This window comes from Cotesia typhae, unplaced genomic scaffold (assembly GCF_013202065.1).
Source record: "Cotesia typhae breed Kobodo isofemale line unplaced genomic scaffold, CoteBio_Ctyphae scaffold_152, whole genome shotgun sequence".
Classification (NCBI taxonomy): Eukaryota; Metazoa; Arthropoda; class Insecta; order Hymenoptera; family Braconidae; genus Cotesia; species Cotesia typhae.
The window spans coordinates 1,033,167-1,053,923 of NW_027423776.1; the positions used below are offsets into that span (position 1 = coordinate 1,033,167).

The 20,757-nt window shown below is 33.9% G+C and overlaps 2 protein-coding genes across 7 annotated transcripts in view; both read right to left on the reverse strand.

Moving 5' to 3' along the window:
- The window catches only part of LOC141535662 (uncharacterized), a 54,818-nt gene that overhangs the window by 2,192 nt on the left and 31,869 nt on the right, over positions 1-20,757 (reverse strand). Inside the window, exon 4 of one of the 6 annotated variants that reach the window (XM_074255719.1) lies at positions 19,300-19,475. The exons of the other annotated variants lie outside the window; for them this stretch is intronic. Within the exon in view, the coding sequence (XP_074111820.1) occupies positions 19,315-19,475 (161 nt within the window). The 3' untranslated portion in view covers positions 19,300-19,314. Of the gene's footprint in view, positions 1-19,299; positions 19,476-20,757 lie in introns of those variants that run through there. 6 annotated transcript variants of the gene reach the window in all.
- Positions 9,064-10,304, reverse strand: LOC141535664 (uncharacterized). Its single transcript, XM_074255722.1, has one exon. It carries the CDS (start codon positions 9,646-9,648, stop codon positions 9,118-9,120), a length of 531 nt encoding a protein of 176 aa, XP_074111823.1. The 5' UTR covers positions 9,649-10,304; the 3' UTR covers positions 9,064-9,117.

The window sequence follows — 20,757 nt, forward strand, 5'->3', positions numbered from 1 at the left end:
TACTTTTCCGAAGCAATATAATGATTATTTAGCAATAGTTCAAAAAAGTTATATTAGTAATGTTAAATAATATATTATTATTATTATTATTATTGTTACTATTATTATTATTATTATTATTGTTATTATTATTATTATTATTATTATTATTATTATTATTATTATTATTATTATTATTATTATTATTATTATTATTATTATTATTATTATTATTATTATTATTATTATTATTATTATTATTATTATTATTATTATTATTATTATTATTATTATTATTATTATTATTATTATTATTATTATTATTATTATTATTATTATTATTATTATTATTATTATTATTATTATTATTATTATTATTATTATTATTATTATTATTATTATTATTATTATTATTATTATTATTATTATTATTATTATTATTATTATTATTATTATTATTATTATTATTATTATTATTATTATTATTATTATTATTATTATAAGAAGAAGAAGAAAAGTCTCTTAATAAATTGCGGGCTCTAGTGACTGCCAAAAAGTCACTAGAGAAAAGACTGAAGCGGTTGGTCGACAACTCGTTGTTTCGATCCAGCCCTTCGCGGTTTCTGACACCAAAGACCGATGTTACTGGGACTTATCCAACACCTGAGCGGGTGGAAGCTTTTTGGACTGATTTGTATGGAGATCAACAAAACGTGAACGCCAATACTCCAGCTCTGCACGACTTCAACGCATTCTGTCGGGAACACCGTCGGCAGAATGCTGATGAAGAGAGCCCTGCAGTCAGTGTGGATGAAGTTCGTTCAGCTCTAAATGGCAGCAAAAATTGGGCTGCCCGGGACCAGATGGCATTAATGTCTTCTGGTGGAAGAAGTTTACTTCTACCCACCTCCATCTGGCCTGCATATTTACATCATACATTAGAGCTGACGATCCGATTCCGAACTGGCTTGTAGAAGGGCGAACCGTACTGATACCTAAAAAAGGTGACTTGTCTGACCCTAAGAATTTCAGGCCTATCACCTGCTTGAATGCGGTTTATAAAATTTTTACAAAAATTTTAAATAACCGTATCTTGCAGCAGATAGAGCCTGTATGGCAACAGATATATGAACAACGTGACAGTAAAAGAGGCCTGTCAGTTTGCAAGGAGAACCTGATAGTGGATCGATGCGTCTTACAAGATGCGATCTACTATCAACGCAACCTGTCAATGGCTTGGATTGACTATCGCAAGGCATTTGACTCAACTCCACATGAGTTGATTTTATATCTACTCAAATGCTTAGGGAGTCAATCCGGAAATAGTGGAGTGCATTCGGCGTACAATGCAGCTCTGGCGAACGCGTTTTCACATTGGAAGTGGAAATGCATTGCACGTAACCGGAGTTGTAGAGTATAAACGGGGGGTCTTCCAAGGTGATTCCTTGAGCCCTCTGCTGTTTTGCGTTTCACTGCTGCCTATATCTGTTGCTCTCCGTAAAACTCGTGGGTACTCTGTGGGGCCTCCGGGTGATCGAAACTATTCGATTACCCATCTGCTTTACATGGATGATCTGAAGCTGTATAGCGCTGATAAAGATCATCTACCAGCGGCCCTCAACATCGTAGCAGAGTACACACGAGATGTCGGAATGTCTTTTGGGTTGGACAAGTGTGCGGTCGTACATCTGGCGAGGGGTAAGTGCTCTGATACTGGTGATGATGTCGAGTTAGTGGATGGGAGCGTCTTAAGACAATTAGACGCCGGGGAGTTGTATAGATATCTAGGAATGGAAGAGCACCGCATGCATGCGGTCTCTGAAGTCCGAGCAACTCTCCAGAGCGAGTATGTTAGGAGACTCCGGAAAATTTGGTCCTCCGAACTTTCCGGCAAAAACAAAGTCTCAGCTACTAATATGCTCGCTGTCCCAGTCTTACTATACACTTTCGGTGTCCTGAAATGGGCCCGAAAGGATTTACGAGATCTCGACATCAAAACCCGTAAGATCATCAATATGAATCGGAGCATGCACCCCAATTCATCAGTCGCCAGATTATACCTCCCCGATTCATCGGTGGGAGAGGTTTGCAGAGTTTGGAGCGGCTTCACGACCGTTTGGTCCTGGGTTTAACACACGAAGTTGTCAATTTCACTGCAGACGAGGATGACTTTCTTATGCAAATTGTACATAAACATGAAAATGAACATAAGGGGTCATTCTTGTATAAGGCAGCAATATATGCGGCAAGAACCCTTGGTCTTGGAGAAATAAACGTTCTTATGGAACTTCGAAAGGAGGAATTTAAGAGCGTCATCAGGAACACCGAGGAAAAACTACTCCTTGGCGAACTGATGGACAAGTCCATGCACAGCGTGTTCTTTAAACACGTGCGTGATCATGGCTTGTCCACCCAGCTGACGTTTTCCTTCTTAAAGTCAGCTGGCCTGATGTCCGAGACTGAAGGGTTCATATTTGCCTGCCAAGATGGTGTCATTAACACTCTTGAGTACCGTAGCAAGGTGCTCCAGGTGCAGCTACCGGACACTTCCTGTAGGAGGTGTAGACAACATCCGGAGACGCTTATGCACCTTTTGTCGGCATGTCCAGTGCTGGCGAGAGGTGTATATATCCAGCGTCACAATGCTGCCCTGAGAGTACTGTACTACTATCTTCGTCATTGCTACGGTATTGACGTGACACCAGTGCTGCCTTATTTGCCAGGAGATATTCCCCAGGTTGTTGAGAATGACAGTTGCAAAATTTATTGGAACATGTCATTTGCAACAACCCGGCGGATAGATCACAACAAACCTGATATTGTGCTCTTCGACAAGGCCACTCGTGACATTTATGTCATTGAGTTCTCGGCCCCGGCTGAATACAACATCTCAGCCAAAGAAGAGCACAAAAGACAAATATATCAGGATCTCCTGTTTGAAATTGGCAAACTTTACCCAGGTTACCGTGTCAAGCTTCTCGTTCTGATTGTTGGCGTCCTAGGAGGGATGAAACAGTCTTTTGTATCCTCACTTGCCAAAGTTCCAGCTTGCTCATCAAAAGCTGAGTTCTTGGCAGTTAGGATGCAGAAGGCTGTTTTACTTGGTTCTCTCCGTCTCTTAAGGGAAATGACTTTGGCCTGCTGTGATCACTAACCGCCTTGTTGTGCGGAGTGGTCCAGCAGTAACGGATGGAGCTCAGGCTGGGCCCTCGGAGAATCGGACTCCGGGGATAACCCCCCTGAGCATTTAATAACAAAATTATAATAATAATAATAATAATAATAATAATAATAAAAACTATAATTTAGTTAATTAGTTATATTTGATAAGAGCATCATGTAATGACAGTTCAAATGATGGTATTTTAGTGTGTAAGTTGTTTATTAGGATATTATTACTTATATATGTATAAAGAAAACGCCAAAAATAAAATCCTATTTCAAAACCAAAAAAAAACTTACTTGAAAAGCAGAGTTTTTAACAACTACAAGTAAAGCAAATCGTATACATGATCGATGCGTCATGAAAAAAATTTTTTATTAAATTTATAAATCATTAATTATCAACATACACTGATAGAAAGATTTATTCACTTTTAATAAATTAATTTATTCGAAGACAATTATTTAATTTGTTAAATTTTAATAAATATGTTTTAACATCCAATAAATATTTATTTGGGAAGAAATTATATATTTATCAATAGCTTATTAGTATTTATTAATAGTTAAAAAATATTTTTTAACAGTTAATAAATATTTCGGTGATTGAATTTGTTTTGCTTGCAATGTCATATGATATGAAGATTACTTATAAACAAAAATCATCTTTAAAAATCATTTTCATTAATTATATTACATTATAACAATGTTTATTGTAAAATACCAAATTCTATCGCAGCTCATAATTATCTTTCATATTTTTCAATATTGGAAATGTGATTTATTTATTGAATTGAATTATTATCATATATTTCCGCTATAGGATTATAAAGTGTCAAAACGGCTATTTTTGCTTTTCATGATCATACACGGAGAAAATTTAATGATAACTACAACTATCCGAGTATTGTAAAACAGGCTTCTTAGTATGAATGATTGCAAAAACTATCCAAATTGTTAACTAAACCACCCAGATAGTTACATTTACCATCTGAATAATAATTATTACTATCTGGCTGGTAACTAAAAGATCGTAAACTTAATCGTTATTTATGTTAACCGCTAAAATCATGTTGATTAAAATTCTACAATCATGAAGGTAAACATTATTATCAGAGCTAGTGGTATGATATATTTTTTAAATTCCCGCTGAAAAAATTGAAAATTTTTTTTGAAGTGAAACTTCTTTGCGCGCGTTGAGAGTAAAATTTCAAGGTCGCGTCACAATAATCTATATATATATATATATATATATATATATATATATATATATATATATGTCGGAGGAAGAGTGGTTCGGGCATCGTTAGGGTCCTTTGGATCATTATCAGCCATCTTTATTTATTTTTACAATAATCAAATATAATAAAGACTTTGATTTAAAATATAACGTACACTAACTCGTACAAATAATAAATTTAATTACAAATATTCTACTGCGATTGATATAACAGTTAAAGACGTTTTGGGAATAAGACCGAGAACGAATCCGGGGTCAGCAGGATGTATGCGATCCTTACTTGATCAATGCTCAACGAGCACTACTCTCCCAAGTACCCTAAATACTTATTCACTCAAAAATTATTTCGACAGCCCTCATTGTCTGTCGATATTTCTAACTATATACTTTTTACTTCTATCCTGTGACCTCGGCTACGTTTGGTGACCATTGTCACTCCGGACTTAAGCCCATCGTTATAACCATAAAAAATATAACTAGCTTAAATCATAAATAATATCTAAATATTCTATGCTTTACGATTTTGCTTAAAATTAACAGACAAACTAAAATATTGGGAATTTCCAATCTCTGGGAAAACCCAGCTCGATATTATCTCCGACACGGTCAACCTGACGATCACACGTCCTCGGGTGCATCAGTAAACATGTTATTACAAACCGTGTCAATTTTTTTTTTTTTTTTTTTTTTTAAACAAATAATTTTCCTTTATTCAGAGGCTCATTTAAGCTACAAAAACTCTCGACTATCAAATCTAACAGACTTAGCTTCTTGAAGGTGCCTTTTCAAAATTTCTACGATTGTCTATCCCAGCGATCATGCAGGCTATGTTCATCACCACCCCAGGTATAGACCCTTAGCACACAATGGTCTGCAACTGTATATTACATACAGCAAAACTGTGTACCACCATAGTTACTCAACTATGTACACCAGTATTCAAAATCTTTTCTACATTGTCAACCAATGACACATGTAGTACAACACAATTTTCTTCTCAGGCCCCCGCTACCTCACCAACTGCCCATCGCCCCCTGACAATCTTAGCAACCAAGATTGATTCAAATCACCCTGGATTTGCAGTTACGACTACAGCTTGGTCCAAGTAGTTTGACCCCAGAAGTAAAATTTTCTTATCGCCACCACATCATCTACTGCCCATCACACTCTGGCCAAACCACCATTGATTTGCCATTATGACCTACAGCCTGATGCGAGTGATGCGACTTTCATCAACTACCATTAGTGCTCGGTCTTTCCCCGGTGGTTTCTGACTCTGTCTCAGAGTTATACTGAGAAACTTCCTGTTCATCACCCTCATGATCATCTGGTATATCCAATTCAATAGGGATATGACTTTCCGGCATTTTCCTCAAATTCTCATGACTATATTTATAAGTCCTATTATTGTCTAACGACTTCAAAGTATACCGATCGCCATCGAGAATTTCCGCCACTACAAATGGACCTCTAAACTTAGGATCAAGCTTCGTTTGATTTCTCTCTTCGTTCTTAATTAACACGAAATCTCCTATCTTAAATGGTATAATTTTTGCTTTATTTTTATCAAATCTATACTTATCATACTTAGCATTTATTTCTATGTTCTCAATAGCTTTTTGCCTTACGTCAGAGATATCTATTTCTTTATCTACCTGGCCAACTACCATTCCAAAAGGTCTGGCTACTTTACCAATTAACAATTCTAATGGACTCGCATTAGTGACTCGATTGGTAGTGCAATTCATTGCTAACTGAATTTCATTTACAACTGCTTGCCAAGAGTTTCTACTCGTTTCGGCTGCAGTAAACATACTTTTAGGGTACTCATTACGCGTTCTACCTGACCATTAGCTCGACTAGAACCCGCAGCTATAAGATGTAATTTTGAGTTTTGTGAGGTACAATACTCTTGAAATTCTTTACTTGTGAAACATCTACCTTGATCCGCAATTATGCGGGTCGGTGGGCCAAACAATGATATAGCGTTTTTAAGAGCCTTAATAGTATTGACACTATCTATTTTTCGAGTATGATATAATAAAACAAATTTAGTGAAAGCATCTATCAACACGACAACGTATTCTTTTGAATCATTTTTACCCGTTAATTTACCTGTAATATCCATGTGTACTGTATGCCAAGGGATGCTGGTCTTAGGAATAGGATGAAGCTCTGCTTGTACTTTGCCTGAGCTTGACTTGGAAACTCTGCAAGTATAACAGTTATCAATGAATTTACGAACATATTTCGTAATTCCTTCAAACCAGTAATACTCGCAAACCTTGTCAAGTGTTTTCTCCCATCCTAAGTGCATAATTGACTCATGTACATGATTTATTACCGACCACCTAAAAGCACGTGGAACAATAGGTAAACATAATGTTTTACCTCGCCTTTGGATTTTTCGGTGGAGTAACCCTGACCGTACTTCATAAGTTTTAGCAAGATCGGACGCAATCTCATCATTTTCTAAATCAATTACTATCTTACTAATTTCTGGGTCACGCCGTTGCTCAACAAGAAGCCAATCATCGGAAATTTCCGTCAAATTTATCCGTTTCTGTAAAATTTTATTTGAATTACTACGCAATTGTTCTGTAACAGGATTACGCGAAAAGAAATCAGCGTGAGCCATTCTTTTACCTTCTCTATACACAATATCAAATTTAAAAGTCTGTAAGAAAGCCCACCAACGGTGAACCCTTGGTGTTAGGTCAGCCTTTTTCTGAGAGGCTTTTAACGAATTACAATCCGTAATTACTACGAACGGTCAACCATGCAAATAATGACGGAAAAATTTTACTGCGTTAAATACAGCTAGAGTCTCTAATTCGTATGAATGATATCGTGACTCAGCTGAACTTGTAGCTTTGCTATAATACTCGACAACTCTATTTGAACCATTAAATTTTTGCATTAATATAGCCCCATAGCCTTCAGAGCTAGCGTCTGTGTGCAACTCTATAGGAAAATTCGGATTGAAAATCATTAGTACAGGCTCATTAGTCAATACAGAGATTATTTTCTGACGGATATTTTCATGTACCTCAGTCCATTCAATATTTTTTTGTTACCTGAGGTCAAACGGTATAAGGGTTTCATTACCTGTGAGAACTTTGGAATAAATTTACGAAAATAAGAAGAGAGACCGATGAATTGTCTCAACTGAGTTACGGTTCTCGGTGCAGGTAAGACAGTTAAGGCTTCGATTTTACGTGAGCTGGGACGGACTTCCCCAGCAGAAATTTCATAGCCCAGGTATTGTACTTGGGTTTTGAGAAACGAGCATTTCGATAAATTAAAAGAGAATCCGGATTTAATGAGAATACTGACTACTTTTTGAAGTCTGTCTAAAGCTTCTTCAATAGTTGAAGCTATAATCATAATATCATCCATATACACAATAACGAATGTATATGCAAGTTCTCCTAAAGCTTTTATAACAGCACGTTGAAAGACAGAGGGTGCGTTCTTTAGCCCGAATGGCATGGTCAAATATTCATATTGCCCATCAGGCGTTACAAACGCTGTCCGTTCAATTGATTCTGTCTCAACAGGGATTTGATGAAATCCACTGGCCATATCTAAACATGTGAAAAACTTTGCACCAGCGAGTCGCGCTATTTGGTCGGCTATGAGGGGTAAGGGAAATTTATCATCTATCGTATTAGAATTCAGTTCCCGATAATCAACGCACAAACGATCAGAACCATCTTTCTTTTTAACTAATAATATAGGACTTGCAAACGGAGAGCAACTCGGACGAATAACATTAGCCTTCAATAGTTCATCTACTCTATCCCGTACTACCTGCCTTTCCTCGGCACTGAGACGATACGGTCGCCTTTGTACAGTTACATTAGGGTCAACTAAACGTATTATAAGCTCCCCTGTATTAACACGAGTACTTGGAAACCCCTGAATAAATGAATCGGTATATTCTTTTAAAATAGAAATGAGTTTCTCTTTATCATCTCTAATTACGTCAGTATCAATATCATTAAAATGTATTTTACTAATAGATTCGAGTTTATTACATTCATTAATCAGTTTACTTTTAGATAAGCTAAAATTATTTGAAGTTATATTTACATCAAATCCTTGCCCAAGAATTTCACGACCAATTAATATGTCACATTTTAAATAATCATCCGCAATAACATGAAAAAGTATCTCTAACGTATGGCTATTAATAGTTATTTCAGACAAAATTTGTATCGTACAGTTCACGCTAACATTTCCAATACCCTTAAGAATTATTAATTTATTTTCCCTCTTTCCCGCGATCCTAGTCGCAATACTTTCTTTAACCAATGAGCATTCCGCTCCTGAATCGAACCAAAATGAAAACGACTCACCACGATGTATTAAGGAACCTGACGGAGCTGCCACTGTGCAGAAATCGACTCGTCGCTCTCTAAATTCCTTGCTTCCTTGATCCTTCATGCTGCTGGCCGTAGATTGACATTTGGAAGCGATATGTCCAGTTCTCCCACACTTGTAGCAGGTAACAGGCTTGTTGTGCATTGGAATATGTCTAACAGCTACCTGATTGTTTGGTGATGACTCCGGTTTCCTCTGATTTGCCGTTGAGAGACAATTTGTACTCTTGTGCCCCATTTTCCCACATGAATGACACTTAATAGGCACAGCCGACTTAAATTTCTTGAAATCAGAAGACGATCGCTCATCTTGCGACGATGTAGGTCTCTTGCGCGTGTAAGAAAAAGCCTTTAACTCTTTCTGTAGTTGAATACGGGTCTTGACGTCTGTGGTGAACGCCAAACGTTGAAGACGACGTCTTTTGGACGACTATTTTGCAGATTAATTAAAGTTGCTGCTGATGTCTCCACTCCGGCAAACCTTGTAATGAAAAGATCTTTGAAATCAGTCCAGGTTATCCCAGGGTAACACACTTGAGATAACCAAGTAGACGCAGATCCTTGAAGAGCTTCACTTAGTGCAATAACTAACGAACTACCTTCTAGAGGACGTTCCACTAAACACATATCCACTGTCGCGCAGCAAGCACACGAATCCGCGTTTGAATTTTCCGGGTTAAATTTCGGTAGTGAAATACTACGATTCGGTGACACTGGTTTTGTCATAGACTTTATTAACTCTACAAGACTTTGGTTTTGCATTTCCAAAAGCAGTTTAAATTGCTCAGAAGAAAATGCAGCAGATGATCCTGATCCCACTTCTGATGTCGGAGGAAGAGTGGTTCGGGCATCGTTAGGGTCCTTTGGATCATTATCAGCCATCTTTATTTATTTTTACAATAATCAAATATAATAAAGACTTTGATTTAAAATATAACGTACACTAACTCGTACAAATAATAAATTTAATTACAAATATTCTACTGCGATTGATATAACAGTTAAAGACGTTTTGGGAATAAGACCGAGAACGAATCCGGGGTCAGCAGGATGTATGCGATCCTTACTTGATCAATGCTCAACGAGCACTACTCTCCCAAGTACCCTAAATACTTATTCACTCAAAAATTATTTCGACAGCCCTCATTGTCTGTCGATATTTCTAACTATATACTTTTTACTTCTATCCTGTGACCTCGGCTACGTTTGGTGACCATTGTCACTCCGGACTTAAGCCCATCGTTATAACCATAAAAAATATAACTAGCTTAAATCATAAATAATATCTAAATATTCTATGCTTTACGATTTTGCTTAAAATTAACAGACAAACTAAAATATTGGGAATTTCCAATCTCTGGGAAAACCCAGCTCGATATTATCTCCGACATATATATATATATAAGCGAAATACCACTCACTCACTCATCACGAGATCTCCGAAACTATTCGCCGATTGACTTGAAATTTAGCATACTTACTCCATTCGTGATGTAGACACTCACTAAGAACGGATTTCTTCTCCTCCCCTCCCGTGACTTCTTCCCCTTCCCTATATCTCTCTCTCTTTTTTTTTTTTAGAAAATGTCATTTTGATTCGCCAATCTAAGAAACCCATCAAGTGGCACCCATCAATTATAGAACTCACCCCCCTTCCCCAGCCCAACCACCCACGCTAATCAACCGTTGCCATGGTTACCGTTGATATGGATACCGTTGCCATGGTTACCATTGCCATGGTTACCATTGCCATGGTTACCATTGCCATGGTTACCATTGCCATGGTTACCGTTGTCATGGATACCGTTGCCATGGTTACAGTTGAAATGGATACCGTTGCCATGGTTACCGTTGTCATGGTTACCGTTGCAATGGATAAAGTTGCCATGGCTACAGTTGCAATGGTTACCGTTGCTATAACAACTGTTAAAATGAATAAATTGTAATAACAAATTCGGTTGTAAACTAAATTCAGAGGAATGATTAGAATAAAGGTAGAAAGTTACTAAATACAAATATTCTATACAATTATTATTCAACAGTATTATTCTATACAATGTTAGGCAAATACATCGATTTTTATCGATTGATTGTTGGGACAGTAGGAATTCATAATCATACTTTTTTTAAGAAAGATGCCCAGCGAAGCGGGCGGGTATCAGCTAGTCTAAAATTAATTTATCAGGTTCAAGTGAATCTATTAGTGATAATGTAACACCCCTTCAACCAAATAGAGAAAAAAAAAGGAGGAAACGATTTACAAATGCAATTAGGAATAAACAATTGAGACAAGCTGCTTCAAAATATAATAAATTTCATCCTGAAGTAAATAGAGTAGCTGCTGCGAAATATACTAAAAGTCATCCTGAAGTAAATAGAGAAGCTGTAAAAAGGTAAGTTTCTCAAAACCAACATGTTAATCAGGCAGCTGTAGTTAAATACAATCAAAAAAGGTTACAAAGTAAACTAGCACCTTGGCAATCTAAGACTTTGTCTGGCTTTCATTACAAAACGAACATCGATTATGGAAATGATAAAATTGTAAACATTGGAGAACGATTACCGTGTATTTATTGTCGTGCTTTAAAATGGATGGATGAACCTCCAGGGATGTGCTGCAGTGGTGGTCAAGTCCAGCTTCCTACAATTGAGCCCTACCCTGAACCTTTGAACAGTCTCCTTATCCATCAAGACCCGCTTTCAGAACATTTCCTTTCCACGATTCGAAAGTATAACGGATGTTTTCAGATGACGTCATTTGGAGCAAAAGAAGTGAAGGAGGGAAATTATATGCCAACATTTAAAATTCAGGTCCAAGTGTACCACAGAAGAGGTAGCCTTATGGCTGAACCTCATCAGCATCCTTCTTTTCTTCAGTTGTACTTTCTTGGGGATGATAAACGTGAGAGTGAAATCCGTTGTGGAATTACTCCTGGTGTTAAACCCGAATTAGTTAGCCAACTACAGAAGTCGCTTCATAAAAATAATAAATATATTTTGGATTTTAAGGCCGCTATCGATTCAGTTCCTAAAGACCAAAAAGAGTTCAAGGTTGTAATTAATGCCGATAGAAAACCGCAAGGTCAGCACAAGGGTCGTTTCAATGTTCCTCAAACTAATGAAGTAGCAGTTGTTATTGTCGGTCAGGCTTTCGAAAAAAGAGATATAATTCTTTACAGTATAGACAATAAATTAATACGGATTAGTGAAACGTATCGTGCATACGATGCTCTCCAGTACCCTTTGATGTTTTTCCGTGGAGAGGATGGTTATTACATAAACATACCTAAACGTGACGCAAAGACTAGGTCCCCTCTCAAGAAGACTGTCTCTGCTTCTGAGTTCTACAGTTATAGGTTAATGGAGCGTGTTAGTGAAATACGTCATTTAGTACTCTTTCGTAATCTCTTTAATCAGTTTTTAGTTGACATGTATGCTAAGATTGAAACTGAAAGGCTCAATTGGATTCGTAATAATCAAACAAAACTTAGGAGTGAGGAATATATCCACCTAAAAGACGCTATGGTAAAAAGAGATGGACAGTTTTCAGAACTTGGTAGAATGGTTGTATTGCCGTCTTCGTTCACTGGTGGACCCCGCTACATGCATGAACGAACTCAAGACGCTATGACGTACGTACGGCATTTCGGACGTCCAGATTTATTCATTACATTCACTTGCAATCCTAAATGGTCAGAAATTGAAGATCTTTTGAGACAAGGACAAAAATCTTATGATCGACACGATATCATTGCGAGGGTATTTTGTTTGAAAGTTAAACACATGATGAATCTTCTGAGAAAAGGTTGTATCTTTGGCAATGTAAGGTGTAACATGTATACTGTGGAATGGCAGAAGCGTGGACTTCCACATGTTCATATTCTTCTTTAGTTGGAAGAAAAAATAAGACCTGACTCTATTAACGAAGTTATAAGAGCTGAATTACCTGACCCTGATCAGGATCAAACACTTCATGAAATTATTAAATCAACAATGATTCATGGCCCGTGTGGAGTTTTCCATTTCAGTTCACCTTGCATGCTGGCTGGTGTTTGCACTAAACGATACCCAAGGCCTTTCTTAAAAGAAACTCAAACAGGTGAAGATGGATATCCTAAGTATCGAAGGCGGTCTCCGGAAGACGGTGGAAAAGCAATAAAAATTAATGGAAATGATATTGATAATCGATGGGTGGTATCATTTAATCCTGTTTTGTCACGTACTTTCAAAGCTCATATCAATGTTGAGTATTGCAATTCAGTTAAATCTATCAGATACATCTGCAAGTACGTAAATAAGGGTTCTGATCAGGCAGCGTTTACCGTTGATAATTTAGATGAGGTTTCTAGGTATGAAGCAGGACGATACATAAGCAGTTCTGAAGCAGTCTGGCGTATTTTCGGTTTTCACATTCATGAGAGATATCCTCCTGTTGTTCATCTTGCTGTTCATCTAGACAATGGTCAAAGAGTTTATTTCACAGAAGAGAACATTGTTAATAAAATCGCGAATCCAAAGAAAACAACGCTTATAGGTTTTTTCGATCTCTGTAAAGTAGATGGTTTTGCGCGAACTCTTTTGTATAGTGAAGTTCCAGGTTATTACGTTTGGAGAAACAATGAATTTATTAGGAGGATAAAAGGAAAAGTCGTGACAGGTTTTCCAGAAATTAAAAAAGATCATGTGTTGGGTAGAGTGTATACTGTCCATCCCGGTAATACTGAATGCTACTATTTACGCCTTCTCCTACATGAGATTCGTGGTCCTACTTCATTCAATGATTTAAAAACTGTAGAAGGGGTAGAGCATCCGACTTTTCAAGCAACTTGCAGAGCACTTGGATTATTGGAAGACGATATTAACTGGGATCGTACTTTAGAGAAAGCTTCTATTTTTGATTCTCCTTATAAAATTAGAGAGTTATTCGCGATTATGTTGGTTTTTTGTCAAGTGGGAGATCCGATAAAATTATGGACAAAGTACCGGGAAAGTTTGGCAGAAGATATCAAAAGACAAATGGAAAGAGAGAGTAGAGGTGTTGAACTGATCATTGATATCGTTTACAACCAGTGTCTTATCCTTCTTGAAGATATTGTTACATCAATGTCAGGTAAGTCATTGTTAGAATTTGGGCTTCCAGAACCATTAAGAGAGCAAAGCAACGTTATTAACAACCGTCAGTACATAAATGAATTGGCTTATGATGTTTCTCAGTTGATCGAAGCAGTTTCTGTAGGGGTTTCGAAATTAAATGACGATCAGAAACAAGTTTATGATGAAGTCTTGAACAGTATTGATTCTAATTCAGGGAAGTTGTTTTTTCTTGATGCTCCTGGTGGAACTGGGAAAACTTTCTTGATCAATCTTCTGCTTGCCAAAATTAGGAGTAGAAAAATATTTCTGTTGCTGTTGCTTCGTCAGGGATTGCAGCTACGTTAATTGATGGAGGCAAGACGGCGCACTCAGCTTTTAAACTACCTCTCAACTTGAATCATTCCGATAATCCCATTTGTAATATCTCAAAGCAAAGTGACATGGCGCATGTACTCAGAGAAACAAAAATTATAGTGTGGGATGAGTGTACTAAGGCCCACAAGAAAGGTGTTGATGCTCTTAATCAGACACTTCAAGACATTAGAGAGAATAATCGACTTATGGGTGGATTGACTATTCTTTTAGCTGGTGACTTCAGACAAAGTTTACCTGTTGTACCACGAGGGACACGTGCAGATGAAATTAAAGCCTGCCTAAAATCTTCAATTTTATGGCCTAATATAAAAGTCCTATCGTTGAAAGTTAATATGAGGGTATGTCTTCAAAATGACTTGAGAGCGAAAGAGTTTTCAGAATTATTAATTGACATAGGTAACGGAAATCTCCCAGAAGAAGAAAGAAAAATAACCATTCCAAGTAACCTTTGTGAAACTGTGGGAGAGTTGATTACTTTGATTGATAGAATATACCCGAATATTCAACGTGGTGCATTAGATAGTTTATCATGGTTAAAAGAAAGAGCTATTCTGACTCCAATAAATGAATCAGCTGATAGGATTAATACCTTACTGATAGAACAACAAACAACTGAACATATGAAGTATGAGTCTGTAGATACAGTCATAGAAGTAGAGGAAACTGTTCATTATCCTGTTGAGTTTCTGCATACACTTAACTCGCCAGGCATACCACCTCATATTCTTCATTTAAAGATTGGTACACCGACAATGTTGTTGCATAACTTGAATCCTCCCAAATTGTGTAATGGCACCAGACTAGAGGTAAAAACTCTGCGGAAAAATTTAATTGAAGCGACCATTTTTACAGGAAAGTATAAGGGAGAAAATGTATTCATTCCAAGAATACCTTTGATTCCATCAGATTATCATTTTAAATTTAAGCGTTTGCAGTTTCCAGTTAGAGTTTGCTTCGCGATGACTATTAATAAAGCTCAAGGGCAGAGTTTAAAATTAGCTGGTGTAGATTTACAAAGTGACTGTTTTTCCCATGGTCAATTTTATGTAGCATGTTCAAGAGTAAGTTCCTCTGAAAATCTCATCATTCTTCAACCAGAGAAGCGAACGAAGAATGTTGTATATAAAGAAGTTTTAAACATGTAAGTACATTATTTTAGATATTATATATTTTTAACAATTATTATAAGTAATCATATGATAATAATATGTTCTTAAATGTAATAATTGAAAGAAATAAATTAATGTGATAAAAAATAAAAATTTCGTTGATATTTATAAAAATTGCCATACATAAAAAATAAAGAACATCAAAGTGAAATTTACTAAAAAATATAACTCAATGGGTTTAAAAAAATAAAAAAAAATATAATATATATTTATTTTCATGTTGGTAATTTTTACATGGTTTAGGCCTACTGGGGACCCGCCATGTAAAATAATGGGAACGCATCTTACTACACAGTACCTCATGGGTGATGCGGAAATCTATGTAATGACAGATTTAATGACTAACTGACCCATTGATTGATTGATTAATTATTAATAATAAAATACTTTTCTCATATATTTAATACTTGCTAACACCGGTCATCACAAACAATCACTTTTCTCTAATTCAAAATTTATATTCATTATCTTTTTGAAATTAATCATTTTGTTTATATTTTTCGTCTAGGTTACACCATAAAATTTTTTGTATGCCCAGCGAAGCGGGCGGGTATCAGCTAGTAATAATATAAGCGTCACAATAATCATAATATGAGCGTCACATTAAAAGACGCATATATGTACGTAGTCGGAGAGAAAAAGATAAAGATATAAAGGAATTTTATACTTTTACACTATAGAAATGTTATTTTCATGTGCACATGCGTTGTATATTTTAGACTGTAGGTACACTGCTCTTAAATGTTATTATTATTATGTATTTTATAACCTCGTGTTTATTTTTACTGTTTTATTAACGTTTTTATTCAGATATTTTAATGTTCGACACCATTAATTAACTTTTTATATGAAAAATTTAGTCTGCAATTAAATAATAATCCTAACATGTCAACAACTAAATACGGAACCACAATAAATGCCATTTTTACACGATATTTAGAAAATATTGAAACAAGAACTTATGTTTCATATTTTAGTTACCATATAAGGCTTTAGTGACAACCATATCATTACAAATATCATCAGATGATGTTGTACATATTGAAGAAATAAATTGAAAGAATATGTGACATAAATAGTGTAAATTTTTCTCATTTAATCCTTTCAATACTATATATGCATAAATCCTTTATGTACCTGTCTTTGATATCTATTAACTATTAATTAATGAATTATAAATTGAGTTTGCCAAAGAAGTTTCACTTCTAACATGTGTACTCTGTACACACGCTCTTTTTTTTTAAAAATGTCGAGCACTGCAGTCTTATTTCCATACGTTTAAATAATTTACCGCAATCCAACGGTGTTTGTACACATAACCTCAAATTTCACTATTTCTTCTGTTGACATCGACGTAAGTATAAATTTTAATTAATTAATTAATTATATTTTCATAAGTCATAATGAAAAAAAATAAATTAATGAAAATTAATTTAGCAGATATTTTATAATTTTAAGGATTATTTCAATAAATAAATTATGTCAAAGAAAATGAGAAAAAAAATTGACATTTGGAAAATTAAAAAAATAAAAATCCAATTTTTTAGAAATATTTTTTCGGAGCAAATTTATTTATTAAAAAAAAAAGACTGCTAACTTTAATGTCATAATAAATTTATCTATAATATAAAATTATCTATAATATAAAATTATCTATAATATAAAATTATCTATAATATAATGTATATATAATATATCGATAAATTTTTTTTAAACGTTTATTGGAATATATGATTACAATTATGATGATTTTAACTATCTCCGATGGTAAAAGTTACCATCTAGATAAGAACCGTATCATCATAATTGTGGGAATTAATATATACTGATTGTGCTAATTACTATCACCGGATAGTTGCATCTATCATCTTAACTTTGTAAAAGTTAGTAACCATCCTGTATAGTAGAAGCTACAAAATAGGGATGATTACCGTTAACATAAAATTCTCTTCGTGTATATAATTACGTATGATAACACAGAAAAAAAAATTAACTTGAATCAAGTAAATAATCTTGAAGAATTTCATCTTCTTGATTTGAGTAAAAAAATTCTTAAACTGAGAAATTTTTCTTGGTTTAAGTTCATTTTACTTGATTCAAGAATTTATGGTCTTGAATCAAAACAATGAAACTCTTCAAAATTATTTTTTTGGTTTAAGAACTTTATTCTTGATTCAAGTTAATTTTTTTTTCAGTGTATGAATGATATATAATTAGATGCAGCATTTTTTAATCTATATATATATATATATATATATATATATATATATATATATATATATATATATATATATATATATATATATATATATATATATAAGAGATTTTCACCTATATATTGACTCATCACGATATCTCTGGAACCATAAGGTGTAGCGACTTGAAATTTGGTAGGATTATTCCTTTCGCCGAGTAGAGGTCAGCTAAGAACGGATTTTACGAAATTCCACCCACAAGGGGGGTTGCGGGGGCGTTAACAATGGAAAATTCCCATTTTTAACCTATAGCTGCTATCGACTTCAAATTTGGTAGGAATCTCCTATATGTGATGTAGAAATGATCTAAGAGCGGATTTTATGACAATCTACTCCCAATATGGATTGCGGGGGTGGACGTCAACAATAAAAATTAAAAATTTTTGACTTCTAGCTCCTACAGACTTTTAATTTTGTATGAATTTTGTGTAAGTAATGTAAAAATAAGTTACGAACGAATTCTTTGATATCCCACTCCACAGAGGAATGCGGGGGTGGATCTTAACAATGAAAATTTTAAATTTTTTAGCTGTAGCTTCTAAAGGCTAAGAATTTGGTAAGAATCTGTTCTATGGGATGTAGAAATGATCTAAGATCGTATTTTATGACAATCTACTCCCAATATGGATTGCGGGGGTGGACGTTAACAATGAAAATTAAAAATTTTCGACTTCTAGCTACTACAGACTCCTAATTTTGTATGAATTTTGTGTAAGTGATGTAAAAATAATTTATGAACGAATTTTACGATATCCTTTCCGACAGGAGGTTGCGGGGGTGAGTGTTAACAATTGAATTTTTAAATTTCCGAGCTGTAGCTCCTATAAGCTCAAAATTTGAAAAGAATCTGCTATATACGATAAGCTGAAACTAAGGAAACGACCCAACGTCTACGAAAGTATTTACTACCGTTATAGATTGAAATATAGATTAACTATTAAGTTGGAATACTAAAATAAAATAATAAATTATAAAATTAGTGAAAGAAAAGTAGATTTAAGCGAAAGATGTATCAGAGTTTGTTAGACAAGCTGTACATCTGGCGCCAATAAATAATAAATAAAATTCTCTTATGAGTATTAAAATCTATAATAAAATTTAATGAATCATAAATAATTATGAATCATTTTTTTTTCTCCACTCATATTTTAATCGTTCTTGATTGGCCAATCTTTTTAATTTTTGCTCGGTTAAAGAGAATAAATTGTCGCGGAATTCCTTAAAAAACAAGAAGGTGTCATAAAGAGCCCTGACAAATGATCCCTATTGAAAATAAAGAGAAATTGTTATTGTTAATTAAGCAAAATTAATTATTAACTCTAATACTGTTAAGAAGTCGAGATTTACCCAAGCCAGCTTAAGCTTATTATTATTATTACTAGTGAGTTGGCGGCGATCTACGCGCCGCTTGACGGCGTATACGACTCCTCTCTCCTACATTCTTTTCTTCTTCTTCTCTCGTGCTCTGTACTCGGCGGTATTACGTGTTAACACGTGCCTTACTATATTAATTATTATCCCTACATTCTACGTTATATTATTACAAGATTATTTAATTATATTTTAGAAGTTTAAATAAAGATTTAATTAGATTATTAAACACAAATATTGGCTTATATTTAATTCACTTCCTCACAAATACTAATCAAGGAAATTTAATGTTTTACATTTCGTGCTTGATCATATGCAATTCCATAGGAATCACTCCGTAATTCTTTAAAAGCCATTGCCTCATGAATACGACCATCTCTCAAAAAAATTTTCACAATAGTAGTGCATCCTACGACATAAATCCCATCAATCTGGTCGACAAAATCTATTTAAGAACAAAAAAAATTCTTAATGATTTTGTGAAATTAATTGATCTTATCATCAAAGAAAAATGTAATTCTCAATGAAAAAAGTATTCAGTAAGACATAAGTTGTTTTAGAACAAGAAAAAATTTTATACAGTCAAGAAAATACTCTTCACTAAAGAAAGTGTTACATAAGTAACTAAAATATTAGATAACTAAAATAATTAAAGCTATCCAAAATATTTTCTTGAGTCAAAAAAAATTGATCAATGATGTATGGATTTGTATCAAACATGATAAACAAATAATGACTATTATTGACTTACCGATTATTTGTTTTTTAATTTCATGAGACCAATCGTGAGGTCCAAATGTTTTATCTCCATTTACTATTAATTGTTCTAAATCCAAATTATTTAAATCCATTTCGAAAAAAAAATTGGAAAAAATTTTTTTTTTAATTTGTTATTTTATATTTGGTTATTTTATTGTTTTATTTATTGAACTTTAAATTTTATTTTCATTTACATTAGTTAATTATTTTGTAAATATAGTTATTAATAATATTGGTTGAATATTCTTTATAAATAATATAATATTAATTTTTTAGTCTATAAATATATTATTTTAGTTATTAAATTGAAATAGGTTAATTATTTGTAAATATATAACTTCAATATGCTTATATTTTAGGATGACATTTGTTTTGACACTTTTTTTATTGTGTCAAAATAAAAATATTATCAGACAGCTGTCACGATAAATAATTTAAAAAACTGATCTTATTGATTTAATAAAATCTATTAGACCGGATTTAAGTCAGCTTAATTGAGTGAAGTTAAATAATCTATAATTTTTTTATATTATTTTTTTTTTGTTAATAAGGTGATTTCTTAATTATAATAGAATTTCAGTTAATATAGTGTTGATGATAATTTAGTGAAATGCTACTCAATTAAGAATTAATTTTATGGATATTCAAAGTGAGTGAAATCAAACCAAAAGTGATTTCTTATTTTTAATGTTCTTGCAGTCTTGGTGAGTTTTTATTTAATCGTTTTTCTGTTTCAAAATATATAATTCAATATACTTTGTTATTTTTCCCATTTAATTTATCATCATAATTTTAAATAATTTAATTTATGAAGTAATCATCGGAATATTTATTCGATCTCCATTCAATAATAATAACGAGATTCTTAATTAAATTTAAAAACATCGATTTATTTTCGAAAGTTGATTAAACATAATTTTTTTTGATTGGATTTGTCAAAACATTGCTAATTGATATTGTTCGGTGAA